The 26,212-nt window shown below is 58.8% G+C and overlaps 1 protein-coding gene across 5 annotated transcripts in view; it reads left to right on the forward strand.

Annotated features, from left to right (window-relative positions):
* The window catches only part of LOC136399599 (calmodulin-binding transcription activator 1-like), a 729,052-nt gene that overhangs the window by 602,129 nt on the left and 100,711 nt on the right, over positions 1–26,212 (forward strand). For all 5 annotated transcript variants that reach the window (XM_066374925.1, XM_066374924.1, XM_066374926.1 and 2 more), the window contains one exon: positions 18,485–18,638. In XM_066374925.1, coding sequence (XP_066231022.1) covers positions 18,485–18,638 — 154 coding nt within the window. The remainder of the gene's footprint in view (positions 1–18,484; positions 18,639–26,212) is intronic.

A 26,212-nucleotide genomic window follows, 5' to 3' on the forward strand; every position in this document is an offset into this window, starting at 1 on the left:
AGCTGGGAAGACAGATGAGCAGGTGGGAAGGGCAGAGAGGGAGCCCCGAGGACAGGGGCAGGAGAAGTAGGGGAGAAGAAGGTGAGGCAAGGACAGCGAGAGCCGTGGGAGGTCACGGAGTCCAAAACGGAACCTGTCAGGTCCATCTCGGGGCAGGAAGGGCAGCGCGCGGCCAGAGGGGAGAGAGAGAGGAGAGGCTGTGGAGCCCTGATGGGTTCTGGAGAGCGGAGGGCCAGGGGCTGACCTCAGGGAAGGGGGAAGGCCGGAGGGAGTGGCCGCCCGGAGAGAGCAGCCCTTCCGTTTCCCAGCGACAGACCACAGCTAGACTATCTTGTCACTGTCACCCGTCAGCATCAGCAGAATTTTCACCGGCGGCTGCGGTCTCGATTGCCAGGAATTCTCCGTCTGCTCCTGAGATGTTCCGCAAAGCCCGGTGCCAGCTTGAGAAGGTGGCAGGAGAGGCCGTGCATCAGGCTCGGGTGCCAGTCTCCAATATTAAAATTGCTGGAAGCTCCGGTCAACCTTGCCCCGGCACGCTGCTCAACAGCCATACTCCCCTCAAAGTTAATAAGAAACTAAGAAATTAATTTTCTGTCAGGTGCCTCTGCCCTACGGTGACAGCTCACTCGGGAAGTGCATTTAAATAACAAGGGAGGGGGGAGGGGCAGGGTGCCACAGGCTGCGCTGGCCCTTCTGGAAGTTTCCTGGGAAGAGGTCTCTGTCTGTGCCTTCCAGAGCAGGGCAGGGGTGCCCAGCCGCACAACCTGGCCCTGGGACCATCGCTTGCTCCTGAGGTCACTTTGATTGTCACGCAGCCGTGGTTTGTGGCAGGATTCCGGGCACCAGCTCGGCTCTGCCGCTGTCTAGGCTCCCCTGCGCCTCCGGAGGGAATACACGAAGGACAAAGCAAGGTGTCTTCTCTGGGGTAACTTCATGTGACACTGGAGTCACTTCAAACCTTTGGTGCCACAGAAACAACTGTCACGTGGCGCGGGGCGGGGGAGTTTCTCTCTTCCAAAGGCCGTTTCTGTTCATAACCCTAGAGGCGTGGGGGTGGAGGGGGCCGAGATGGTGCATTTGTGAATTTATTACTGAGGGGCTGAGTGGGGGGCCCTCTGTCATCTCTCCCTTGATCCTCCCAGTGACCCTGTCATTGCGAAGTTCCCCATTTTACAGGTGCGGGACGTGAGGCCGAGAGGGCTTAAGTAACTTGCCCAAGGCCACACGGCATTTAAAGTGACCAGACGGTGGGCACCAAGGTCCGAGTCCACATCCCTTTCCGTCATCCGGCTGCAGGCACGGTAACAGATGGATGCACTTTTTCTATCTTATTTTGATTCCAAAATTGGTGCCCGCGATGAGAAACAGCTGACTTAATTATAACCCATCTTTTATGCCTTCGTTTCACAGTTCGCCAACAAAACATTGTTCTTTTATTTCACAATTCACAGCCTTCCACAAGTTAAACTCTGGTAACTTGCTCACTAACAGGTAAAATTGTATGTTTTATCTCCTGCTGCATCTTGACTACCAGTAGGAGCCTTTCCCTGTGATGCAATCTTGAAAGGTGGAGGTTTTTCTCCCATCGCCCGAGTGACTCTCAAGTTCAAGCTGGAGGCTCATTCAGCATTAGACTGTTTTGTTTGTTCAGTAAACACTTACCAAGTCCAGCTCATGGCCAGGCACCAGGCTAAAGACCGGGTGAGCAGACAGACACAGGGAGGCCGCTGGGGAGCTGGCCCTCGCCAGCCACAGCTTTGCGCGCTTGGGCCGAAACTTGGTGTCTTCCTTTCACAGCTTTTTTTCCTGAATGTTCCCTGGTGGTCAGAGGCTGCCCGAAGCTCTTCCTTCACACCTCCCTGTGCCCGAACCCCCTGCCGCCCAGATCTCCTTGCGGCTGGATTCTGATGGTTTCAGACACAATGTCAAGGTCACCTCCTCCGTGGCCTTCCCTGAGCTCCCTGGCTAAATTCCTCACTACCCCCACCCTCCAGCACCCGTCACCGGGTCTTTTCATGCTCATAGCACCTAGCGCTACCCCAAAATCATCCTCTTTTTTCTTCAGGTATTTCTAGTTTGTCTTTTCTGTGCTTTTTTGAGAGCAAGACAACATAGACTGTGAACCTAGACCAGCCCCTAGCACATCATGGCTCTTGATAGAATCTATCAGATGAATGAATGAATGAATACCTAAGTGAATGAATGAATACCCTATGAAGTGAGTACCATGGCTCTCCCCACTCTGTACGACAGGAAACGTCCTCTAAGAGGCTGACAGTCCTTCCCTGGAGCAGCCAGCAGGTGCGTGGGTGAGCTGGGACCCCTTCCCTCCAGCTTGCTGACGGGGACAGCCTTGAGTGCTTTGGCTCCACACACCTGCGTCCTTTCCCCAGACACGAGGGGAGCGCAGAGACAGCGAAGAGAGCCCCCACCCAAGTCTGAAACCCTCTGTCAGCAGTCAGCGGAGGTGCGCCTCCCACTTGCACCTTTTAGCTCCTCCCCTCTCCCACCAGCTCCCTCCTTTCCTGCAATCACCAGAGTTCATAGCCGTCCCTGTCCCCAGGTAGCTAACTTCTCTAACAGTTCCATAGCAACCATCATGGTCCTCACGTGCCAGCCAGGGTCTTCCTAAAGGGACTCCGCCCCTCACACAAAATAGACCAATCTAAGCAACATTGAAACAGTTTCTGCATGGCGCCGCTGTCATGTTTTCACACTTCACAAGCGCTTTCTTTGCAAACATGCGTTTCCCGGTTCCCTTGGGCTGATGCCAAGGCCCTCAGTCCAGCATCTGTCTTCTCAGCTTCATAGTGAGACCCGAAAACACACAAGGAGGGGGAGCCGTGGGCCTCACAGCTGAGGGGTGAGTGTGTGTGTGTGCACACAGAGATGGACGGTCGTCTTTTATCTGTTGGCAATGGCCACCCAGAACTCGGCTTTGAGATTTCTGGAACCCCGTGTGGGCGTAGAAGGACAGGGTGCCATCCAGCAGGGTTTCATGGGAAATTCCCAGGGCCAGGATGGGGGGTGCGGTCTGTGTGGAGAGGTTAGCATGAATTATTCCAGTGTGCCCCTGCTCCCGCGGGTGAAAGCAGAGGGGAAATCAGGCTACAAGGAAGAGTCTAATCAGCCCCAGTGCAGACATGCCCAGAAAGGGCCTTGCCCTGGGCATGCAGGGGGAGGGTGGAGGGACTGGGTGTACGCTGAGTGTGTGAGCCACCAGCTGGCTGGCATCGTTGCTCTGCTGCAAAGGCGCAGCCCACAGGGCTCTGCACTCCCACTGTGGCAGGTCCAGGCTGCAAGCCCCCAGCCACCGCTGCCCCGAGGGCAGATGTGGTCAGCCAGCACTTGTTGGCTGCCTACCGGGGAATGAATTTCCTTCTGACATGGAGTCTGCTCTCAGAAAGCCTGGGGTCTAGAGGAGGGAGGTCCACCTGAACCCAAAGGTAGGGGCAAGGGGGCATAGACAGAAGGTGGATCTGGCCAGTCGTGGAGACCTTTGGTATCAAGAGCGGACAGCATTCAAGGAAAACGAGGAGCCACGGAAGGCTAGCAGTGGATGGCAGCGCCGTCTGAGCTGGGACTTGGGGAAATGGCTCTGCTGGTCAGATGGGTGGGGCTGGCTGCAAGGCAGGAAGCCCAGTCAGAAGGCCAGTGCCAGGTTGCACGGGTCAGGCACTGAGGACCAACCCGGGGCAGCGACCGAAGGGCCAGAGAAAAGCGTCGCCCCTTCCCACATCTCCAGCCTCCTTCCGCACTGCTGGCATTAGCAGTGCCGTGGACTTGAGCACCACGGCAGCCACGGCCGCATGACCGCCATGTCCTCAGCTACGTGGCTCAGCTCTGCCCCCACTGGCAAACGTGATATCAGTCTCCAAGCTCCATGCTCAGAGATGCCCAGAGGAAGCTGGAGGAGGCCTAGGTCTCCGTCACACCATCTGAAGACGGCTGGGATCCCCAGGGACCACAGCTCCCTGCCCCCTGGTGCCTTGAGCATCTGCAGGGAGAGGGGGATATTTCAAGGAGGTGTTGGAGTTGGTGAGCTCCCACGCCTCTGCTGTTTGCAAAGGGCTGGCATCTGACAGCCCAGCCGCTTGGCTCTGGCCAGGGAAGCGGAGGTCGGGTCGGGCTTTGATCGGTGTTGGTATTCAGGGTGGGAGCCCCCCTGGTTTAGGGGACAAGTCGGGGTTGCCTGCAAGGACACAGGCCCCGGCGCTGGGGCGGGCCGGCCATAGCAGCTCCGCAGGGGAGGCGGCCCCTGATGTGCCTGTGTCGTTAGGACAGCAGGTCCCGTTATTACCCGAGGCGCTTACAGGTTATCAGTGAGCTCCAGGAGCTGCTGCAGAAAGGAGGGCGATAAAGAGGGATTTTACAAAGAAAATAACAAAAAGAGAAACTGTAATTTCTAATCCAAACCTGGCCCTGCAGTGGCTTTGCTAACCCCTAGTCACTCTTTGAAGACATAAACTGTTGAGTGCTACAATTACTTCTGTGATTACACTTTATCTTGTCCTACCGAGGTATTAAAGAGGAACTGGGGAACACATTAAAAAAACATACAGCCCAATTTAATCATGATTCCCTTTAAAACAATTGCTGGAGTCTCCCCGTTGCAGTTGCCAGAGCATAAAAACCCTATAGATGCTCGACGGGCCATCACAATTCACCCTCAGCTGCCTCCACGTCCAGCCCGTTTGTCAGTCAAGGGGGAGCCTTGGGGTCTATGTCATTAACGGGATTTAGCGGAGGGACTCCCCAGGTACTCTCGCAGAACAGAGGGAGGGTGGTCCAGGTCCCAGCCTCCCAGACGTACCTGCTCAGAGCACCTGCCCCACCGTCATGAACAGGCGAGACAGAAATCGTGAGCTCCACGAGCTAAGGCCAGGGCGGCCCCTTCGCAGCCGCCGAGGGTCTCACAGTCAAGGTTACGAAGGAGACATCGGCCGGGAAGCCAGCAGGGGGTGGGGGTGTCTCCCAGCCCTCACCCTCTCCTTGTCTACTGGGGGACACTAGACAAGTCACAGCCTCTCTTGGCTCAGTTTTTCCGACTGGAAATGGAAAGGGGTGGATGGATAGGTTGGCCTGGGTGACCCCTAAGTTTCTTCCCAACCCGCCCCCTGTTTTAAGAGGACTACGTGGGAGAGGCAGGAGGCCCCCATGCACAGATGAAGCTCTAGAAAGCCCACAGAGGAGGAGGTGAGCAGTGGTTATTAGGGAAGGGTTTGAGAGACCCAGGCTCCCCAGGGACCTGTGAGCCACCTGCCATCTGTGACACCTGGCCAAGGACTAGAAACGACCCAGGGGCCCCGAAGAATCCCACGTCTTCTGATGCTGCAGTAGGACAGGGCAGAGAGCTCCTCGGATTCATGGACACTTAAGTTACAGGATTTTTTTTTTTTTTTTTTTTTTTTTTTTGAGAAATATAGCTTTGTTTCCTTCCAGCCCTCGGAAGAGAGCAAAGGAGAGTCTCAGAGATCCTGTTGTCATGATTGGACAGGAATGGCTGGTTAGCCCATCCAAACCCCTCTGATGGCTTGAGTGCCCTTTGGAGAGACCGATGCTTCCTTGGGGTCCGTAGAGCATTTCTTAGCTTGACCAAGACGGGTTTCTGTCTTCAAGACACCACCTCCCAAACAAACAACGTCTGAATCCATTTGGGTTGATCCGCGTCCAGGTGCTATAAGACCTAAGGGCAGTGGGTCTGAGGCATCATCGTGATGGGCCATTCAGAAGGGCCATCGTCGTGATGACAGCTGGCCCTTCTGAAGACCCAGTACGTGTCAGGGCCAACGCCTTATCTTGCTGGGTCTACACGGGTCTACACGACAGCCTCACAGGGGAGGTGCTGTGATTCCGTCCGTGTTACAGCTGAGAAAACAGAGGCAGACCCCAGACTCAAGCCTAGGCAGCTGTCTCCGGAGCACAGCGTGGGACCCCCCCTCCCGCCTCCCCTGCCGTCACCTTCCACACCAGGCAGACCAGGCTCAAGGGCAGGGCTTCGGTGGGCTGCTTCACTCTGTGCTCTTCGCGTCCCTTGCATCTAAAGTCGAGATGACTGCTCCTATCCCGTGCTGAGGGGATTGAATGGGCGGCAGCCCGCGGAGCACTGGGACGTGCAGGTGCTGACCAGCCAGACGCTCTCAGCAATCGCGGTGACTTGTCATCCTAGGGACCAGAGGACAGCCTGAAACACATGGTGGAGAGAGGGCTGGCTTAGCAAAAGGGACACATATGACCTATTTATGAGCTAGGGCTCTTGGTCGGTGCAACAGAAAATCCAAATTGAACTGGCCTCGGGGTAAGAGGACAATGGGCAGGTCCAGTTTGCTGGAAAGTCTTGAGGTGGGCCAGCGTCAGGCAGGGCCAGATCCAGGAGCTCAGTCGATCCCATGGAGACCCTTAACGTCTTAGTGCCTAGCTTCTGCCTTTTCCACATGAGCTCCTTCTCAGACTCCACCTGCTGGCAAGAGATGGTGTCCAGGAGCACTAGGCTTCATGGTCCCAGGGTCAAGTCTAGCAAGAGAAAGTCCTCCCTGCCTCTCAGGGGCTCGAGCCAAGCCCAGGGATCAGCTCTGACCGCCTCTGGTTGGAATTCACGGCCAATCACCACGGCCCAGAGAATGCTTTGCTCCGATTGGCCAGCCTGAGTCACATGCTGCACCCCTGGACTGAGGTGATTTGTTCTCTAAAGAACATCGGGACACTGTTATTTATAAGAACACTAAATGTACCAGAGCCGTGTCCAGCTCTGCCTCCCATTAGCCGTTTGGCTGTGAGGAGGTCCTGTGGCATCTCTCAGTCAGAGGGGACCCGCAAGGCCTATCGGGGACAGTGGCACACCCCCAGCGTCCTCCAGAGCAGAGGGACAGGAAAGGCTCCTGGGCACATCAGCCACTCTGGAGACGCTTGGATGGTTCTGTGGTGCCATTGTCATCTGATAGGGTTGGCTCGCTGCCCAGTAGGACATAGTTCTACACGGACACAGCAGCCCCAGGAGGAAGTCTGAGGCACATGTCCTTGGATAGGGAGGGGACAGAGGGGAGAGCAGTGGGCTTGGCTTCCAGCCTTCCAGGAGGAGGACATGGCTGAGTCTAAGCCACCGGCAGGACCTCTTTGGGACAGGTGAGCACAGGGTCACATGGCCCAAGTGAGCAGGGAGGCTGTGTGGCCTGTGGGTTTGGCTCCTAGGAGGGGAGAGGAGGGCCGAGGAGTGGAGACCCTGCCTTCTGAGACCCACTCACCCAGCATCCAACCCCCACCCTAGCTGTCACCCCCTCAGACCCTGCTGGGCCAGGGCTCCATGCCCTGAGCAACACCCCTTCCCTTGAGTTCTGCGTCCCAGTGAAAGGCCCACAGCTGCTTATCTTGGGGCTGGTTGAAGCAACTCTTGCAGTGACTTCTAATAAATGAGAAATGAGTTCAGGGTGAGACGAGCAGATAACCAACAACCTCGTCCACACTCAGGCTCCACCAGCTGCAGGTCGACAGCCGCCCATGTCCCTGGTGACTGCCTGGCCAGCAGGACAACGGGGACAGACACTGAGCACCCAGTTGATAACTCCCTGCCCTAGGTCCCTCCCTGGTCGGAGCACCAAGCTTCATGGTACCTCCTGGACCTGGGTCCCAGAAAGAGATGACCCCCAACATCCTGATCTCCTGCTATAACTCCTTAGAGACCTGCTGTCCAGGAACTAATGTCACCCATTGTAAAAAATCTGTTTTTATTTTTCAGCCCACGTCTCCCATAGGATAACGAGTCTCATCCATTAACTGCCTGCTGTGCTGTTTGTTTGTGCTAAATTTATCTCCCTGGGCTCCACGGGGGACCCTTATTCTTAGCATTCAGGGACCCGCAGGAAAAGGCAAGTTCACCTTCTTTTCCCCTTTCTGACCTAAAAGACCTGAATGGTGTTTCCTCTTGGCTGTGTCTTTCTAGCCCAAAAGAGCCTTGGCTGTGTCCCTGTGGCCACCCAGCCCTCCTTGATCGACCCTCCCCTACCATCTTCGCTGCTCCTGATGATCTCAGATTGTAGTCAAGAGCCTTCGCTGTTCTGTGTGCGGCTCCCGTATGACCCTCTCTCTGGGCAGTAGCGGCTTTGGACAGTGGCTTCCATGAACCCCCGGGGTTTTCCTGGGCTTGCCAGCTGGCACTCGGGCCCACCGGCCCCCAGGGACAGTTCACGTCACTCTTCCCAAGCATACTGCCATGCATTTTGTCCACACTGGGGTCCATCTGTCCCTCTTCACCCACTAACACCACCTCACAAGACCCTCTCGTGACCTATCATAAATGGCCTGGCACCTTACCACCCATAGAAGTTTAGTGTCCTCGGCAAATGTGGAGACTTGACTGGGCATTTCTTCCCCCAGGTCACTTAGAACAACTGTAAATAAGGCAGGGTCTGGCCCTGAACCAGCGTGAATCTCGTGGCTTCCGTTCGTCCATCCAGAAACATGCCCACATGTCCCCGCCCCACAGGTGTGGGTGGGCAGCCAGGTCCAGGGCCTTGGGACAGCACTTTGCAGAGGTGTCCAGAAAACCTGGATGGCTGCCCCTCTTTTTAAGCCCAGCGTTCTTGTCCGCCAGGGAGGCTGGGAAACCCTCCTGCACTTCCATGCACCCCGGATGCGGCCGGGACTGTGCCAGGCGGGGTTTCCGCAGTTGCTGCGTCTTTCCCACACCACCCGTGGGCAGAGAAGGGCAGAGCACCAGCCCCAAAGCCGGCATGGTTCCCAGAACACCACGCCAGGTGGAAATTGTTTAACTATATTCCCATGACTGGAAAATTCTGGTAATTGTGTAATAACAGCGGCGGCGGCAGCAACAGCACTCAGCAATTACCCAGGGTTTTTCATCTTCAGACCACTTTACCCACATTAACTAATTAGGCCTCGCAGCCCCCCTCCAAAGCAGGGGAGTGCTGCTCCCCCCAGAGCCTGCGCTGGCTCAGCGAGGCCGAGGCCGGTGGCTACAGGGCCTCAGGGATCCCCCTGGCAGTGGGCAGTGGCCTCCTTCCCATGTGAGCAGGAAAGGAAGCCCCATGCAGGCCTCCCGTGCCTCTCACAGCTGTCTCCCCACGCTCCCCAGTCTGCTGAGCACTGGCAAGGAAGTGGGGAGGTTGTCTGCATCCCCTGCCACCTGGGTCCGCAACGGGGTCCCAGCGATGCCCGGTTGGTGACACAGGGCCCAGGCTCCCAGGCAACGCACAGCCAGTGACACAGGGCCCAGGCCCCCAGGGAACACACAGCCAGTGACACAGGGCCCAGGCCCCCAGGGAACACACAGCCAGTGACACAGGGCCCAGGCCCCCAGGGAACACACAGCCAGTGACACAGGGCCCAGGCCCCCAGGGAACACACAGCCAGTGACACAGGGCCCAGGCTCCCAGGGAACACACAGCCAGTGACACAGGGCCCAGGCTCCCAGGGAACGCACAGCTAACAGCTGGCGTTGCCTCCTGCTGGGGGGCCAGCCCCCCCCTTTGGTTTCTATTACTTTCCTTTCTCTCTCTGTTTGCTTCTTTAACTGCACCAACTTTGGGGACCTGGGTTTGTTCTCCACCGTCACCAGGTGCTCAGCTCCTGGCTGTCCACCCCCGCCCCATCCCACAGTCCTGCTGGACCCCAGAGGATGTCCTGCAGTTCCTTACCGTGGGGACAGGACTCTGCCATCTTGCCCCTGCCCTGAGGTCAGGATTCCAGCCTCACCCCTTCTCTCGCTGCTCCCTGCACCCCACGTGACCCGGCAAGCTCCCTTGGACCCGTTTTTGCTTCGGTACAGACACTAACTGGGCTGTGGTGGCTCAGGGCACTGAGGCTGGGCACACAGCTCTCCACCCACCATCCAGCAGGTTCTCTCGGAGCCTCAGGTTCCTGGTGGAGAGGCAGGCGGCTCGGGACTCAGGGCCGGGTTGAATCGCGGAGTCCTGAGCAGTGAGGGTCTACACCTCTGGAGCACGTAACCCTAGCTAACGCCCGAACTCTGGGTCTGCAAGGAACTAAACTAGGAAATGGAAGTGGGGCTTAAAGGTGGTGCCTGGAACACAGCTGACACTCAGCAAGTCATCTTTGCAAATAGAAGCACCACTCAGAGGTGTGTGCCGGCGGGATGAACACTGTCCTGCTCCCCGAGGGGCACCCAGCCGTCACCCAGGGCTGGCGGTGAAACGCGGCAGCCCCCGCATGGCTGCCCGCGAGGCTCCCCTTCCCACCTGGGCCAGGGCAGAGAGGAGAGGAGGGAGGCAGCCACCTGCAGGCTGGCAGACCCTCGGCGACCACCCACCCTGGCCCTGGAGGGCATGAGGGCACAGTTCTCACATTTCCATTAGCAGGGGACAGAGGGGATTGAACTGAGCCTGCCAGGGCTCCATGACAGGCTTCTCTGCCAATGGGGACATCCACCCCCCTCACACCGTTATCTAAAGCAGGGGAGAAATGCCAGGCTGCCCACGGCTGCTGGAGCACAGGCCAGAGGATTCTTCTGTGCTTTGCAGTGTAGGGACACCCACAGACGGGCTGCCTGGAGTCATCATCTTCTCAGTTCCCTAATACATTCTGCCCTTCCTCCCGCTGGCTTCACACACTCGTTTTATGGGCGCCTTCCCTGTTTCCTGAGCACCCCGGGGCAGGGCAGGCTCTGCCTCCAAGGATCAGGAGAGGGGGGCTCTCTGGGACAAACGCCGCAGAAATAGTGCTCGTAGGACAAATGCAATAACAGACCGGGGTTGTGGTGCGAACAGGGCTGATTTACGCCCTGCCTCCCTCCCCCGCCCCCCCCCTGGGCTGGTGGTGCACAGCCCCCCCCCCCCCCGGGCCCCGGCGGCAAGTGGGGAGGTGTGTGGCACCGTTACATGCTATTATGACTTCCTGGGTAACGTATACATTCCCGCTATCGTGCGACCTCTCTCCCTCATTCTTCATGGGAACTGGCACGAGATTAATGATGGGGCCCCCGGAGAAACGGAACACCATGCCACTCTGATTTATTGACCACTTAGCGTTGATGAAGCTGCAAACAAGAGTCAAACAGATGTTGCAGCTGCATTTTTCTTTATCAAAACCAACCGCTTTTTGCATTTTTAACCACTTCTTGCACCGCTGTCCTGCTCACTCCACAGAAAGAAAGGGGTGCAGGTTCTGGGCCCCGTCCTGCCCAGCAGAAGCATAAGACCGGGGCCGTGGGGCCCCTGACACCCGCTGCCCAGAGCCCGCCCCTGGCAGTGGCCGAACGGAGGACACGAACCCCCTCCCAGACTCTGACACCAGGTGACATGGGTCTTCGCCGTGGGCCCCTGGTGAAGGGCACACTGCTGCCCCTTCACCCAGTCGCAGGGCCTGCTGGGCAGACCCTGGGGTGGGGGGTGGGGGGCTCAGCATGTGGAGGCGCAGGGCCTAGCCACCCCCTGCCAGCTGGAATGCCTCCTGCCTCTGCCTTGGATGACGAGCAGATACGGGATACCCACTCACATTGGCGAGGCCGGTGGCCTGGCGTGTGAGTGCTGGCTGGGGGTCAGGCCCATCCCGAGCCCCTTACCCTCCTCCTGCCCTCCCAGCAAGGCAGGGACAGTCGTCCATCTCCCCCACACTAAAGAGCATGCTCAGGCGCAGCCAGATCAAACGCTGCCACCGCGGAACAGCCACCCCTGCGCCTCTCAGAAGCCACAAGCCATGGGAGCTGTGGGGTCTCCCTCCAGGCTGGAGGTCAGCGCTCTCTGAGGGAAGCCTTGGCAGCCACCACCCTGTCTCTGCACCATGCCGGCCGCCCACCCCGAGCGCCATCAGCCTGGGCGTCCACGGCTCTCTGCTGTGCCTCGTGGTCAGTGTCTCTCTCTCCTTCCTGCCCCAGCCCAGGCCTGAGGTCCAGGCCTCCAGGTCTGAGTCCTTCCCAGGGGGCCAAGCCCACTTCTCCCTGGTGGGGGCTTTTCCAGGAAAGCCCGTGGGAGCGATTGGGAGACACAGCTCAGCCCTGCCCACCTGCCGTCTCCCTGGCCCACTGAGCCCCGCCGGCCCGGGCCAGAGAGTCTGAAGTCGCTAGTGTCTGCGGCATGGCCAATCCACATCGCTTGACCAGGATCGGCACCCCCGGCCACCGCCTCTGCTGGCCAGTCCAGCCACTGAACACCCACACAGCAGCTGCCACCCTCATGGAGGAACGGAGCGAGGGACACTTTCTTGTCCAAAGCAGTCTCCTGTCCTCAAATCCCCACCACCTGTCATAAGAAGATGAAATAGCCAGGCCAGTCAGTCACTGTAGCTCCCCCCACTGCCTGGCCAGTCGCTCACCTCCAGCCTGCCTGTCCCCGTACCTGCACATGCCCAGCCCCGAGATGGGAGGCTGTCGTGATCCCCAGGTCTCCCCATGCGGACCCCAGCCTCCAGGGACACCCTGGTCAGGAAGGACGAGCCTGCACTTGAAGGGGAGACAGAATCCCCCACCCTGGCCTCTCCATCGGCCCCCGTCTTTGCAGAAGGAAGCTCTACCAGGTGGGGGCAACTTTGGTGTGGACAGTGCGCCAAATCAGGGCAGCGACTTCCTCTGAAACTCGGCGGTCCACTGAGTGCAGCTCAAATGCTGGGGGAGCCTCCGGCCGGGCCAGGGGCAGAGCCCAGGGTGAGCGGGCACCTTGGGTACCAGAAGCTCGTTCCCCAGAGCCCCAGGGCATTGGCAAGGGCTCCTGTCTTCCAGTGAATGCTGAAGGTGTTTCCTTTGGCTTTGTACTGTATCCGTGATTCCCAAACTGTGTTCCAGAGAACGCTAAGGTCCCACGAGGCACTCAGGTTCATGGTCAGATAAGCCTGGCAAGCCTTCCCGCACACGTGGAGAGATCCTGGGCAGGGCGCCTGGGCAGGGCACCATCAAGGCTCTGACAAGTCCTGCAGTGAAGGAGCCGGTTAACCATCCGAGCATTCGTGCTGCAGAACGCTCTTCACTTCCCCGGTGCCTGTGGACGTACGGGTCCCTGGTGTGTCCTCCTTACTCCCTTTTGTCCCCACGGGTCAGGTGAAAGGAGCTGTCTAGAAAGGATGAGTTAGGACGCGACTAAGTTGGGCTCCTGGGGTTACCCTCCCAGCACATTCAGCCAACGAGTCCCCTGCCCACAGCTCCTGGCAGCCTGCAGTGGATTTCAGCTGCTGACCCTTGTCCCCCAGAAATTCTGTGCCGGTCTGAGGAAGATTTAGCCATCCAATGTTGTGTGAGGGTTATAGATTCTCTGAAACTTCTGACAGACCAGCAGTTGGAAACTACTGGGCTAAGGGACCAGATGAGCCTCTGAAGAAGGGGCCGAGGGCTCCTGGTCCCCCATGGATGCTAGAAGAGGCAGCTCCCCCTCCTCACATGCCACTCTTCCCCTCCTCTCCTGTCTGTCTGTCCCTCAGGATGACATGCCTGGTTGGAGGCAGGGAGGGGGGACCCTGAGAGCTGAGTCACCAGGGAGGACACAGCTGCCCGGACACTCCCTCCCCCAGCTGAGGTCAGTGCCCTGGGCACGCTGGTTGGCTGGCGCCCTAGGGCAGCTAGCTGCCACCCCCCCCCCCTTGGCATTCAGCAGGGAGGGCAGCATGTGCCACATGCCAGGCCCGCTCTGGGCTCGGGGAGCCCGCTGGGGACAGACGGAGCTCAGCCATCAGAGCTCGGGGGAACGGGCCAGACTGGCAGCGACTGCTCAGATGTGAGAGGCGGCGACGGCTGCTGTTTAGAAAGCAAAGGGGCGGCACGGAGCAGGGCCTGGTGGGCGCGGGGGCGGCACTGTTTGGGGATCACTGAATAAGGTGTCTGTGAGGGGGCAGCAGTGAGACTGACACCAGCGAGTACCCCGGAGCACGCCAGCCAGGGAGAACAGGGAGTGTGGCAGACATGGGGAAGGGACGGCGGGCCCCCCCCCCGGGAGCCTAGGGGCCTGTGAGTGGCTGGAGGGAGAAACAGATGGCAGGCCGGTGACCATCTCAGGGGTGTGGGCGTCCTTCGCCATCGCTGGAATTACAGGATCATGCCTGCGGGTGTTGGGGGAGTGGACTGGGAGGGAGGGCAGGAGGGAGAGGAGACGCAGGCGGAGGGTCCACCCGACAGGAGATGGGTTCAGACTCGCTGTTCTCCGGGCGGGATAGCACTCTATGGGGCAGGGTGCGGACAGAAGTTGGTGACGGGAGTCAGGAGGGAGAGGGAGAGAGAGGCAGAATGGGTAACTCCCAGGTTTTGACCTGGATGACTGGGGGAAGGCGGCTGCCATTCCTCATGGGGTGCAGCCTGGGACAGGCCGTTGGGCTCAGGCTGGGAAGTCAGGGCATTCACGAGGCCCCCTCAGGAGTTGTCAATGGCCGGCCTGACAGGTGCGCCGGGAGGGGGCAGAGGGGTGGGCCGCGGAGAGAACACGGGGACCCTGGGAGCTTGGCGGGCTGAAAGCCGTGAGGCTGCAGGAGGGCACCGAGGGGGCAGGCCGTGGGGATGGGAGGGTCCTGGGCGGCTCACAGAGGACGGGGTCTACACACAGTACGAGGAGGGTCAGGACAGACAGGCCGCCTGCGGAGAACGGATGCGTGTGAGAGGGCAAGCTGCCTGCCGGAAGCTCAGCGCCGGTCACTCTCTCCGGGGAAACGTCGACGTCTGTTTGGCTTGGGGTTTGGTGGCGACTGACACTTGGGCAGGGACTTGTCTGTCCCCATGAGGCTTCACACTCACTGGCCCCAGCGTTGTCTCCCTACAGCCGCCCCGTGGGGAGGGCAGGGGCACTGGCCCCTTCACAGGCCAGGAGCTGAGGCACACCGAAAGGACGGGATGGGACCTTCTTGTCCATAGCTTTTCCCGGAAGGTTCTGGAACTTCTCTGAGACTTGTACTTATTCTCAGCTCTCCCCTCCACAGCCCCAGACCACCCCCACCCCCCAGGTTCACACCAGGCCAGGCCTCCAGGACTTTCCAGGGGTCATCTTCCGAGGTCATGTTCCCTTCGGGCGGGGTGACCTCTAGCATCCGCATGGAAGTCCTCTAGCACAGGTGAGCCTGGGGACAGACTCTTGTCTGACCCCCACGCACCAGGCCTGTCCTGGGTGGTGAGCCCTGGGGAAGCCCTCTAGCGGCCCAGGGAAGCCGAGGCCGGCTGGCTCCACACTGTTCAGAGTCGGGGCCGCAGAGTCCCGGGCAGTGCCCCGGCCCTCCCGCCCGCTCGGCCCCACCAGCAGAGCGGCGCTCGGTGGGGGCCCAACGTTGTCACGAGCGCTCAGGAAACGGATACACCAGGACTCTACAGCTAATATATTTTCCTGCCAAAAACACCCAATAAAATGCACGACTAATGAATGAGGTGGCAATGGTGCCAAGGAGCGACGTGTGCCCCAAATTTCCCAAAACACCTCCATCACTCTGTCTTCAAACCAGCCTCCAGCCGGGAAGGCAGCACTTAAAATTCAACAGGACTCTCTCAGCTGCAAGGGACACCAGGCCTGGGATGGAGTCCGTGGTTCAGATGCAAAGCAGGAAGCCGCCTGCTTCCATGTTTCCTAATCCCAAACCTGGTCCCACGGAGCCTGCGGAGGCTGGGACTCCCTCTCCATTGTAGCAAGGCCGCTGAGAAGGACAAGGCCCAGAGTGGGGGCAGGGAGGGGGGGGCTGGTCCCTGATTCCAGAAGATCCAGAACCCCTAAGTCAGTAGTTACAGATGTGGAGCCCCAGTCCCTGGGTCTGTGAACTCCTAACACGGGCTGTCACTGTGCCTTGGGGAGTTTTTCGAGGCTGGGAGTATCTGCAGCCTTTGCTGAATTCTCAAAGAGGCCTTAGACCCGGAAAAGGTTAAGAACCAGCCGGGCTCGAAGTCTCTTACAAACGCAGTGCTCACAAAGGCTCCCTGCCCTTCATAGACCCAGAAAACCCAAGCCAGATGTCAGTTGCACACAAGTCTAAGAAGGGTAAGGATGAGATGTTCCAAGTCAGCCAAATTCAATTCCACTAATGTGAAAGGGGCCAATGGTCACTGCCAGGCACCGTGATCACTCCGGGGCATTGCCCCTGGGGTGGAGGAGATCGAGGAGACGTGCAGACTGTTAGGACGCAAACCCTATCGCCATCCTGCTGTAGTCAAGATACAAAGGGTGAGGTATCTGGGAATGCTTCCTGGAGGAGGCGGCGAGCCTGCTGCTCATCCTCCAAGAATAGGTGGAGGCTGGTTATGCAGAAATGAAGCTGGGCACTGAAGGAAGGCACAGAGCTTTCTGAAGTAGATTTCGGGGGGGGGGGGCTCCATGCAGGCATCCCTGGTGTGTGGGTTTGGGTGCATGGTGAAGCGGTCCTCGGCTCCCCAAGCCCCTGCCTGTCTTGCTGCCTTGATCTCCCGCAGCCTTGGTCTCCCGCAGCCTTGGCCAGGCACTTGGTTGAGCTGTGGGGCAGGAAGCCACAAGTCTTGCATCTCCCGGGTGGCTGGCATGCCAGCACCCTCCTGCAGGGCCCAGCTCCAGCTCAGGCTCCAGGACGGGGATCAGAAGAAGCGTTGGTGGCCTGCTGATCCCACAGCCCTTTGATCCTCCCTCCATCTTGCTCAGCACCCGGTGCTTTGTCCCCTCCAGGCCCAGGCCCAGGCCCAGGCATCAGTCCCAAGCCCAGGTGCTGCCCTGGAGAGGCAGAGCTCTGGTCTCAGGAGGCGCACAGGGCAGGGACTCAGGGGTGCCTCCTCAGGTCCCCTGGACCACCCCCTCCATGCAACGAGCAGAGCATGTCTACAGCCCACTTCCCCCTTGGGCACATGGCCAGGATGCAGTGAATATGAGGCAGGAAAGCTCCGAGACCCGGCGGAAACAGGCCTGGCTTCCGGCCCAGGCTCGCGCTTGCTCTCTCTCTCTCTCTCTCTCTCTCTCTCTCTCTAGACACACAGCTTTGGGCAAAAGTCACAGTGTCTCTGGGCTCAGTCTCCTCGTTGGAGAGGGAGGGCGCCTGGCCCTGCCCTGCCCAGCCCGCTCCCCAGCTGGCGTGGGCACCAAATTAGAGAATGGCTGGAAGCACTTCGGAGTGAACACGGCGCACACCCATGTCAGGGATTAGCGCCATTATGAAGGAGCGTGATTACCGCCACCCAGAAAAGCTGCCATTACGGAGGAGGCTCCTGGCCGTGTTGATTTAATTTCCTGGTTAACTGAGCGTTGGCAAGGGAGGAAAAAAAAAAGCCCTCTGTTTCAACCCTTACTGAAAATCTTCTTAAATGACGCCAGTCACTTTCTTGTACTGGTCCTGTGTCCTCGTGAGTCTGTTTATTAACGCATTGATTGACTCACGTCTCCATTTGTTACGCTCACTCTGACCATACCCAGAAAAGTGACGGCAGACCCAGCCTCCGCGCCTGGGGTCCTCGTGCCACCTGGACCTCGTGGCCAGATGTCGAGCAGGAAAAGCAGAGGATACCGATCTGGGGAAAGAGCATGGGAAGGGATTCTCCAAGTGGCTTTTCTGTGCAGTCCCCTGCAGCATCTTGGTATAATATTGTCAGAAGTTTCCTTAGAAGAAATACCTTCTGATTGGGTTAGAAGGTTCTTCTGTTTGTTTTTTATCATTGTTTGTTTTTTTGGCTGTATTATAAAGGGACATGTTTGTTTGCTTTTTATCAAATGTGTCAGGTCTGACTTTGCCCCAAACCAGCCTTACCTTCCGGGAGCCAGGGAAAGCCCTGGGGGGGCACTGGGTTATTTGCATTGAAGCTGCCACGCCCACAGACAACCCTGGCATGTCCCCGTCAGACCTGGTAGTGGGCAGACAGGAACCCAGGGACTGAGGGTATTTTGAGTTGAGTCTGATGGAAAGAGGCCAACCCATCTTGGTAGAACCATTTGGGGACACACTGCTTGCAAAGGCTCCCCCAGAGTTCCTCCCGTTCTTCAGTTCTGGGGAGGATTTCAAGAAGGCGTTCCCAGGGGTCATGAGTGGCGACTGCCTCCTGGGTGGGGCCAGGAAGGCGTGTGCTGTGGGGCTGTTTGTCCGGGCAGAGGGGCGTCCATCCTTGGAAGCGGGATGCCTTGCCCCCCAGGAAGAAGCAAGTGGCGACCCCTGTCTGTGGGATAGCCGCGAGCTATGGTGAGGGCGTGTGTGTAAAGCACAGGCTGGCCCGGTGTGCCTGGGAAGCTAGTGGCGGACAGTCCAGGGTCTGTGAGCTGGAGATGCGTCTGACCTTCTGTGCGGTCCTTTGTTACACACCAGCCAGACACGTGTGAGCAGTGGTCCTCCACTGGGGACAAGTCTATCCCCCAGGGCACATTGGGCAGTGTCTGGAGACTAGTTGTCGTGATGGCGAGTTGTGGGTTCGTGGCATCCAGGCAGGTTGACACCAGGGATGCTGCCTCGCATGGACAGCCCCACCACGGGGAACGGCCTGACTCGCTCGCGGGCCTGCGTCACCGAGGTTGGGAAGCCTGGTGCGCAGACACATGGTCCATCTGTACCGGCTGGGGGGAGGACCCTGGTTGGGCTCCATGCCGCCCTCATGCTGCCAGTCTCTGTGCTCTCCCCGCAGAACCCCGACATCGTCCTGGTGCACTATCTCAATGTGCCGGCCATCGAGGACTGTGGCAAGCCCTGCGGCCCCATCCTCTGCTCCATCAACACCGACAAGAAGGAGTGGGCGAAATGGACGAAAGAGGAGCTCATCGGGCAGCTGAAGCCCATGTGTGAGTAGGCTTGGCTGCCTGGCCCAGAGTCTGGGCCGGCATCATCCTGGCGAGGCCAGGAGGCCCTCCGTGGCCTTGGCAACCGAGGTGCGGGAGCCCCCATCACCTCAGATGACAGTGACGTGGTGAAGTAGCTGTGAGGAGGGTCGCTTCCACCCCACCCCTTCACTGGCTCTTCACCAGTCCCCTACGGGACAGGCAGGGCGCAGAATGCCTGGGCCACAGTGCAGGTGGGAACAGCGAGGCTCAGAGGCTCAGGGAGGAGCCGGGCCGGGAGAGGGGGCACTAATGTCTCCTGGGCAGCAGGCAGGAGAACGATGGCAGTCTGGGGAGGGAAGGGCCTGTGGGGCCCGGGAGGGACTGGCTGGACCTGGCGGCCTCCTGTCCTCGGCCCATCTGCTCCTGGACGAGAGGCCCTGGCCCCCAGACTGGGTGGCACATGGCTGATGGTAATGGAGCTGATTTCATTCTGTCGGCAAAGCGATGCTTTCTGAGGCATCTGTCAGGTGCAGATCACTGACTGCAAACCTCCAAGTGAGTCCAGAGAGCCTGGCCCCCTCAGCTAAAGCCACATTGCCATGGGCCACGGCTCTGAGCGGCCACTAGGGGTTCTTGGTGGCCTCTCCTGCCACCTGGACACCTGGGCTCAGGAAGAACACGCCTGGGTCTGCTGAATCCAAGAAGAGCCCGGGGGCCATCCAGTGCTGGACACACTGGACACAGGGCCGAGCATTCTGGAACATTGACCTCAGGCTTTGGACAAAGACCTGTCATCATGCAGGACCTCAGAGAGTGGGTCCACGGGTCCCTCACAGCACGCGCCACCTCTGGAAGCGGGCACCATGTACAGGGAGCAAGTGAAATGTTCTTTCCTGGAAGGAGTGAGTACCTACTTCTGGAAGTGTCCAAGCTGAGGCCAGGTGGCCCCTGCAGTAACCAGCTGATCTTCAGAGTTCCTCAGTGCTTGGACTTGGGGGGGAATCAGGTTGGGGATAGGGGATCAGGAGGGACAGAGGGGTCTTTGGGGAAGGGGAGGTTGACAGCCCAGCTGGCCCAGGAGCTAAACCCCAAATGGAACTCATTCTGATGTCACCCTCCTGAGCCGGGACGCTCCAGCCAGTTTGCCGCTGCCACAAGGGACCTAGAACTAGACAGCCAGGGGCCTCCGGGCTCAGGCTGTGTCCCCTGCCATAGGGCGCGGGGCTTAAGCTCCATGAACTCCGGGGCTGGAGCCTGGACCTCTGCCGCTTCCCAGGAGGGACCCCGAAAGCCTGTTCAAAAGTCTTCAGTGCATCAAGAAAATCACGTAAAACTACAACAAACTCCCCCCAACTCCTGTAACCCCGGGCTCCCCGGGGGCATGGCGCCAGAGCCGAGCAGCACCCCAGACTGGGTGGCACATGGCTGATGGTAATCGAGCTGATTTTGGACACTCAGGGTGCACATGGGTGCGTGGCTCTGGTCACAGATGCACAGCCTGGAGACGTGGCCCCAGGAAACGCGGCCCCAATCAAAGCCTCAGCGCCGATCAGCGTAGCACGCACACAGGGCACAGCTCATGGTGCTGGTGGAGGCAGAGGGGCTGGGAGCCAAGGAGGCATCGGGTTTGGCTCCAGAACCAGGCGTGCCACCCAGCGCTGGAGCCAAGCACATTAGCTTCGTCACATTCTCACATGAATCACATCCCTCTGAAGACTTCACAGTTTGATTTCCTGATGTTCCCCCATTTCTCTGCCTGCAGCAGTCGTCAGTGGTTTAATCACAGCGTTGTGCTCACCAGTGGTGCAGGGGTGGGGGGGTACCTTCGCCTCACCCGCCACAGAGGTTCTTTGGCTTTGGGGACCTCACACACGCCGACTAGTGAGCCAGACTGGGTCCGAGAACCCCAGTGGTTCTTGCCACCACTGTGTCCTTTGAGGGATAGGCTGCCTTCAACCTGCAATATGAAGGATGCCTTTGCCAGATTTAAAAGGAAAAAAAAAGACAGGGAAAAACTGTGATATCTGTTAGGAATTCCCCATAGGCTTCCAAAATGCTTCCTCTCACCAGCAGTCCCTTCTGTGATAGTTGGAATATGAGTCCTGCTGCTATCTCTCTTTGCCGTAGCAGTTCAAGGTTGACACGGCAGCCCTCATGTCAAGGACCAGCCATCTGGGCTCCTTTCAGCTGGTTGCTACGCCATTCCTAGTGTTGCCTTGTTTTACATGGTCCAAGGTGGCTGCTGCAGCTCCTGCCCTCACAACTGTATTCCAATCACTGAAAGCAGAGAAGAGAAAGTAGAGGGCAATCGTTTGCCTTTTAAGGGACAGGGCCCAGATGTTGCACACACTTCTATTCATGTATCATTGGCCAGAATTTGGTCAGATGGTCATGCCTGTTTGCAAAGAAGTCTGGGAAATGTAGTCTTTTGCTCAGCACTACCAACTTGACATACTGTACTTTGGGCACTCGGGTTTGACATGTGAGTCATTCGGGGCCAAGTGGAGCCGAGCTCAAGCTGGGTGCCCCTGTAGGACCTCAGCTGAGAACTGCTCATCTTGGCCCAAGGCCTGAGGGTGACCAGTTCGGTTCCCGTCTGAGAGAGTTTACAGAGTGCAAGTGAATGTGACCTAAAGCCCTGCGCATGTCATCCTGGAAATTCTGGGGTCTGTTCCAATGCAGCTACTCTGAGCAGGCACCAGCTTTGGGGCCAGCAAACTGCCATGGCATGAGAGGGGGGCTCGGCAAGTGGGTCCTCTCCTCCCAGGTCAATTTTGAGTGGGGAGGAGTGCTAGACAGGCTCTGAGCCTGTGTCCAACTAGCCCGGTGGGGAGCTTGCTCAGTGACCTTTGGCTGCCCAGGACCACAGCGGTTCTGAGCCACTGTGCCCCTGCCTTCCGCCCTCTACTCTGGGTAAGCTGTCAGGGAGCCTGCTGGGACTGGTTCCCGTGGAGTGGACCCGCTCCTCTGATTACCCATGGCGTTCTGCCCTGCCCATGCCTTGGCAGCCCGGAAGGGGGCGGGCCTGCTAGCCACCTCCCAGCTAAGCATCTGTGAGCTTGTGCCATCCAGAGTGAGCGGAGGGCTTGAGTTTTAAGCTGTGTTCACAGCCCTTGCCCCAGCTGTCCCCACCCTGGCGGCCAGATGGCCTTGCATTCCGAAGCAAGGCCTGGGTCTCCCTGCAGCTCACGCAGCCCCAGAGCTCATCAGCAGCCCCACTAGTGTCTTCCGGACTGGGCTGCATTCCTACGTCCTTGCCCAAGGTCCCCAGCTGTTGCTCCGGGGTCCGGGGACCTCTGTGGTGGTGTCCTCAGCAGTACCACACAGCCAAGCCTGGGGGGCTGGCCCCAGGGTCCGCATCCACACACGTGTTTTCGCAGGCATGCTGGTTGGTACACACCTGCGGCTGGTACACATGCTCACATGTGCACAACGCGAGGGCCCTTATCACCCACACATGTAGCCACCTTGCCCCAGTGCCTGGGAGCACAGACTGGCAGGCTCAGGTGGACATACAGGCGCAATCTGGACCAGAACCGGTGCCTGACATCTCCCCATGGAAAGCGGATGAGTGGGTTTGAGCGGTAGTGAGACTGGGAGAGAGGTGCAGACGGCCACCCAGGAGCTGGGCTCGGACGGAGTGCAGTGGGACCCGGAACCAGTCACCCGGCCTCTTGGGCCTCACCATCATCCTTCAGGGAAGGGAGCCCCACCTTGTGGCCATGGCTGTCACGTGACATCGTGGACACAAGCACGCAGGTGCGCAGCTGTGGCCTTCCACATGCAATCAAGGAAGCTGGCCCTGTGTCTTGAGGTTGAGCCGTGCCAAGCTCTATGCCAAGAGTGGGCACTGAAAGGCCAGCTGGACAGCCCTTCAGGGACTCCTGCACCCAGCAACACTGGGCTGGAACCAGCTTTTAGAGTGACTGCTCTGAGCCCTGCCCTGTGCGGGCCTGGGGCAAGGTGCCGGATGGGAGGAGCTCAGGCTCAATCCCCAGGAAGGCAAACTGGAGAGCTGTGCCAGCTGCCGGGTCCAAAGCAGACAGCACCGCGGGCAAGGACGGCTCTGCCTTCGGGAGCCTGGAAATTCAGAGAACCGAACACGGCAATAGGCAGCAGGCTCCTGGGGGCGGACTCGCCCAGGTCCTGATGAGTTCAGGGACTCGGGGCCGGGCAGGAGGCAGGGGCCTCCCGGGCGGGTTTGTGCACTACAGCATGGCAGGGGACACAGGCAAAAGCAGACACACAGCGTGGCACGAAGGTGAGGGAGTGGTCACGCTTTAAGGACAAGCAGATATGCAGTGATGGAGGTCATGTTGAGGGCAAGAGGGTAAAGGTCATGCTGAGTATGAGGAAGCAGCCGCCATGTTGAGGAGGCCATGTTGAATTTGAGAGGGTGAAGGCCATGCATGCGGAGAATGAGGTGATCAAGGCTATGCTGAGTGTGAGGGAGGAGGCTGAGTTGAGTGTGGGCAGTAGAGGTCACAGTGAAGGAGGGGGTGGAGGTCACAGTGAAGGAGGGGGTGGAGGTCACATGAAGGAGGGGGTGGAGGTCATGTGGGGGGGGGTAGAAGTCATGTGAAGGAGGGGGTGGAGGTCATGTGAAGGGGGCTAGAGGTCATGTGAAGGAGGGTGAGCCCATGTGGGGTCAGTGAGTATGCTCTTCCGGCCCCCAGCCATACTCAGACGCCCAGGTCAGCTCTGGTCTGGGTGCCCCTGCAGCCTACTAGTGTTTTCAGGAGCCACGTCCGGGCCCCTCACTGCGCCCTCAAGAAGAGCACATTCCTAGCCTCTGTGTGACTGCCAGGCCAGTGCCACAAGCCGCCAGGGACCCGGCAGAGCCCAGCGCAGATGGAGACGGGGAACTCCTCACTGCTACAAAGGGGCGGGCGTGACAGGGGCTGGCGGGGAGCGGGCTGGTTGGCAGGCCTGCCCCTCCTGGGCTCCTAGCCCCACGTGCTGAGCCACTGAGCCCTCCGTCTCCAGTGCCCCCACCCCCCTCCCCCACGTCCAGGAGGCCCTCGCTGTTGCAACGCCCAAGCCGAGGGTTTTATAGTTGGTGCATCTGTTGTTTCCTCATAATTTTCCAGACAAAGACCAAAGATCCAGTAAGAGGGGAAGTGTTTATTTGTTTTGCTTTTTTGCTTAGATTGTAATCCTGGTGATTATAGAAATATCAAGAAGTAAAATCAACAAAGGCTTCCCTCTCCCGATGCTGCACCAAAACCCGTTCCTGGTCAATTAGCGCCACCTGGTGGGCTAGCAGCAGAGCGGCTCCGAGAGGCCCGCGGTCTGCAGGAGCGGGACTCCCCAGCCCGGCTCCTCCGGAGCCTGTAGACAGGAGGCACTGTCCCACCCGTGCCTGGGGCCCTGGCTGCAAGGGAGCCTGGGAAGTGGTGGGAGGCCATCTTGGACCTGCTCTGCAAGTCTGGGGCAGTGGGCTTGGGTGGGGAGGAGCAAGTGCACCCCCTTTCTTTTCTGCCTCAGACATCACCTGGCAAAGCAAGTCACAGAGGTGCAGCCCCCACGAAACCACAGTCTGGGGCATGTGAGATAGGAGGTGAAGTGGTGGGGAGGGCAGTCTGGGGAAAGGGAGGCTGCTCTTAGAAAGGAGGATTTTTTTCTGCCAGAAATGTTCTCTTGGATGTGTTTTCCAGTGTCCTCGCCTCTGAAGGGGGGGGGGGGGGGGCTGGGAGTCAGGAACGAGTAGGTGTGCCCACCATGGGACTCGGGGCAGCCAGAGCAGTGGTGGTCCCCCCCCCCAGTGCCCCCAGCCCCACACATCCTGGGCAGAGGGGTGGCTCAGCGCCAGGGGCGGCGGCCCACGTCACAAACACCTGGGCAGGTCGATAAAAAGGCAGGCTCCACCCTCCAAGACATTCTGAGTCCTCAGGTCTGAGTGGGCCTTAGGAAACTGAACGTTAACAAGCGAGATTCTCATGCTTTTTGAGAGCTCCCGGCCAAAAGCCCACTCCAGCCAGAGCCGACCACGAGACCCCGCCTTGGGGAGCAGGCCCTGGGCTTCAGAGCAGCGGCTGGTTCTCAGACTCCAGTGGGAAGGAGGCAGACGCCGGAGCCAGTGCTGACCTGGAACACGCACAGAGAAGGGAGTGTGGGGTTCTGGGTGTTCCAGGACCCTGGAGGCCTTTCCACAGAATCTGGGACAGGGCGTGCTGCCCTCCAAGTTTCCTCGTGTTACAAGTCAAATGTTAGTGCCCGGCACAAACAGACGCTTCGTGACTTGAAGTCAAGAGAAGCCAGCCCCGGAATGCCGTCAAAGGAAGCACATCTGCGTCCCTGTCCCCACAGTAGACCCAGGGCCCAGGGAGCAGCTCTGTCCCTAAGGACAGAAGGCCCAGAAGGCTCTGGTCCCTGCCTGTGTCTGCAGGACCCGGAGTCACTGCGGTGGTGAGGACAGGACAGAAGGCTCAGAGAGGATTTCCCTGCCCGTGCTGGTTGTCCCTTTAGTGAAGGCCTGCTGGCTAGGGGGCAGGCTGGGTGGGTTCCTGTCATCCTTCTCTTCTGCCAGACTGTATCCTGGGCACCTCCCCACCTGGCCGGGAGCAGAGCAGGTAGTAGGCATGGAGGCAGGGCTGATTGTAGGTAGGGTGTGCTGCTTTTCCTGCTATGCTGGGAGGAGCCAGCTCATTTTGCAAATATGCCTTTCTCCCTCTGGCTAAAGTTCATCTAGAGGGCCCTGGCCTATTGGCTCAGCGGTAGAGCATCAGCCCAGCATGTGGAAGTCCCGGGTTCAATTCCTGGCCAGGGCACACAGGAGAAGAGCCTAGCTGCTTCTCCACCCTTCTCCCTCTCCTTTCTCTCTGTCTCTCTCTTCCCCTCCCACAGCCAAAGCTCCATTGGAGCAAAGTTGGTCTGGACGCTGAAGATGGCTCCATGGCCTCCTCCTCAGGTGCTAGAATGGCTCTGGTTGCAGTGGAGCAATGCCCCAGATGGGCAGAGCATTGCCCCCTGGTGGGCATGCCTGGTGGATCCCGGTCGGGCGCATGCGGGAGTCTCTCTGCCTCCCTGCTTCTCACTTCAGAAAAAATTTTTAAAATTTTTTATTTAGCAGAACTGGCCCCCACAAAGGAGAACTAAAAGAGAGATACTCCTTTTGAGTCTGTCTCTCCCTGGCTACTTGCCACTCAGGGCTGTTTGGGCACCACGTACCACCTGCAGTTACAAACTCCCGGCTCCTTTCTGACATCCGCTCAGGCAGGAGACTTTGGCAGGGTGCACCTCTGAGCTGGAATTGGGGATACAAGGAGCACCGCCCACGTCCCGTGGCTGACTGTCACCCAGAGCTAACACAGTCCTACTCATCCTGGGGGGTGGTTTGGTTAAACTTAGAATTCCTTGCCAACATTAAAATCTCTAGATCTCCAGCTTCTCTTTGAAAATCAAAGGTTCCGGGCCACAATGTTAGGAGCCAAGAGGCAGCTACCTCTTTCGATGGCACCTGCCTCCCTGTGGGTGACACCTCCGAACACCTGAGCCCCAAGTCTCACAAGAAGCAAGATGGAAACTGTCTGGAACACTACTGGGTTCCTTGCCCCCACTGCCAGTGGCCAGGAGGGGCTGCTCAGGCCAGCAGT

The sequence above is a fragment of the Saccopteryx leptura genome, chromosome 3 (assembly GCF_036850995.1).
Source record: "Saccopteryx leptura isolate mSacLep1 chromosome 3, mSacLep1_pri_phased_curated, whole genome shotgun sequence".
In the NCBI taxonomy this organism is placed as follows: Eukaryota; Metazoa; Chordata; class Mammalia; order Chiroptera; family Emballonuridae; genus Saccopteryx; species Saccopteryx leptura.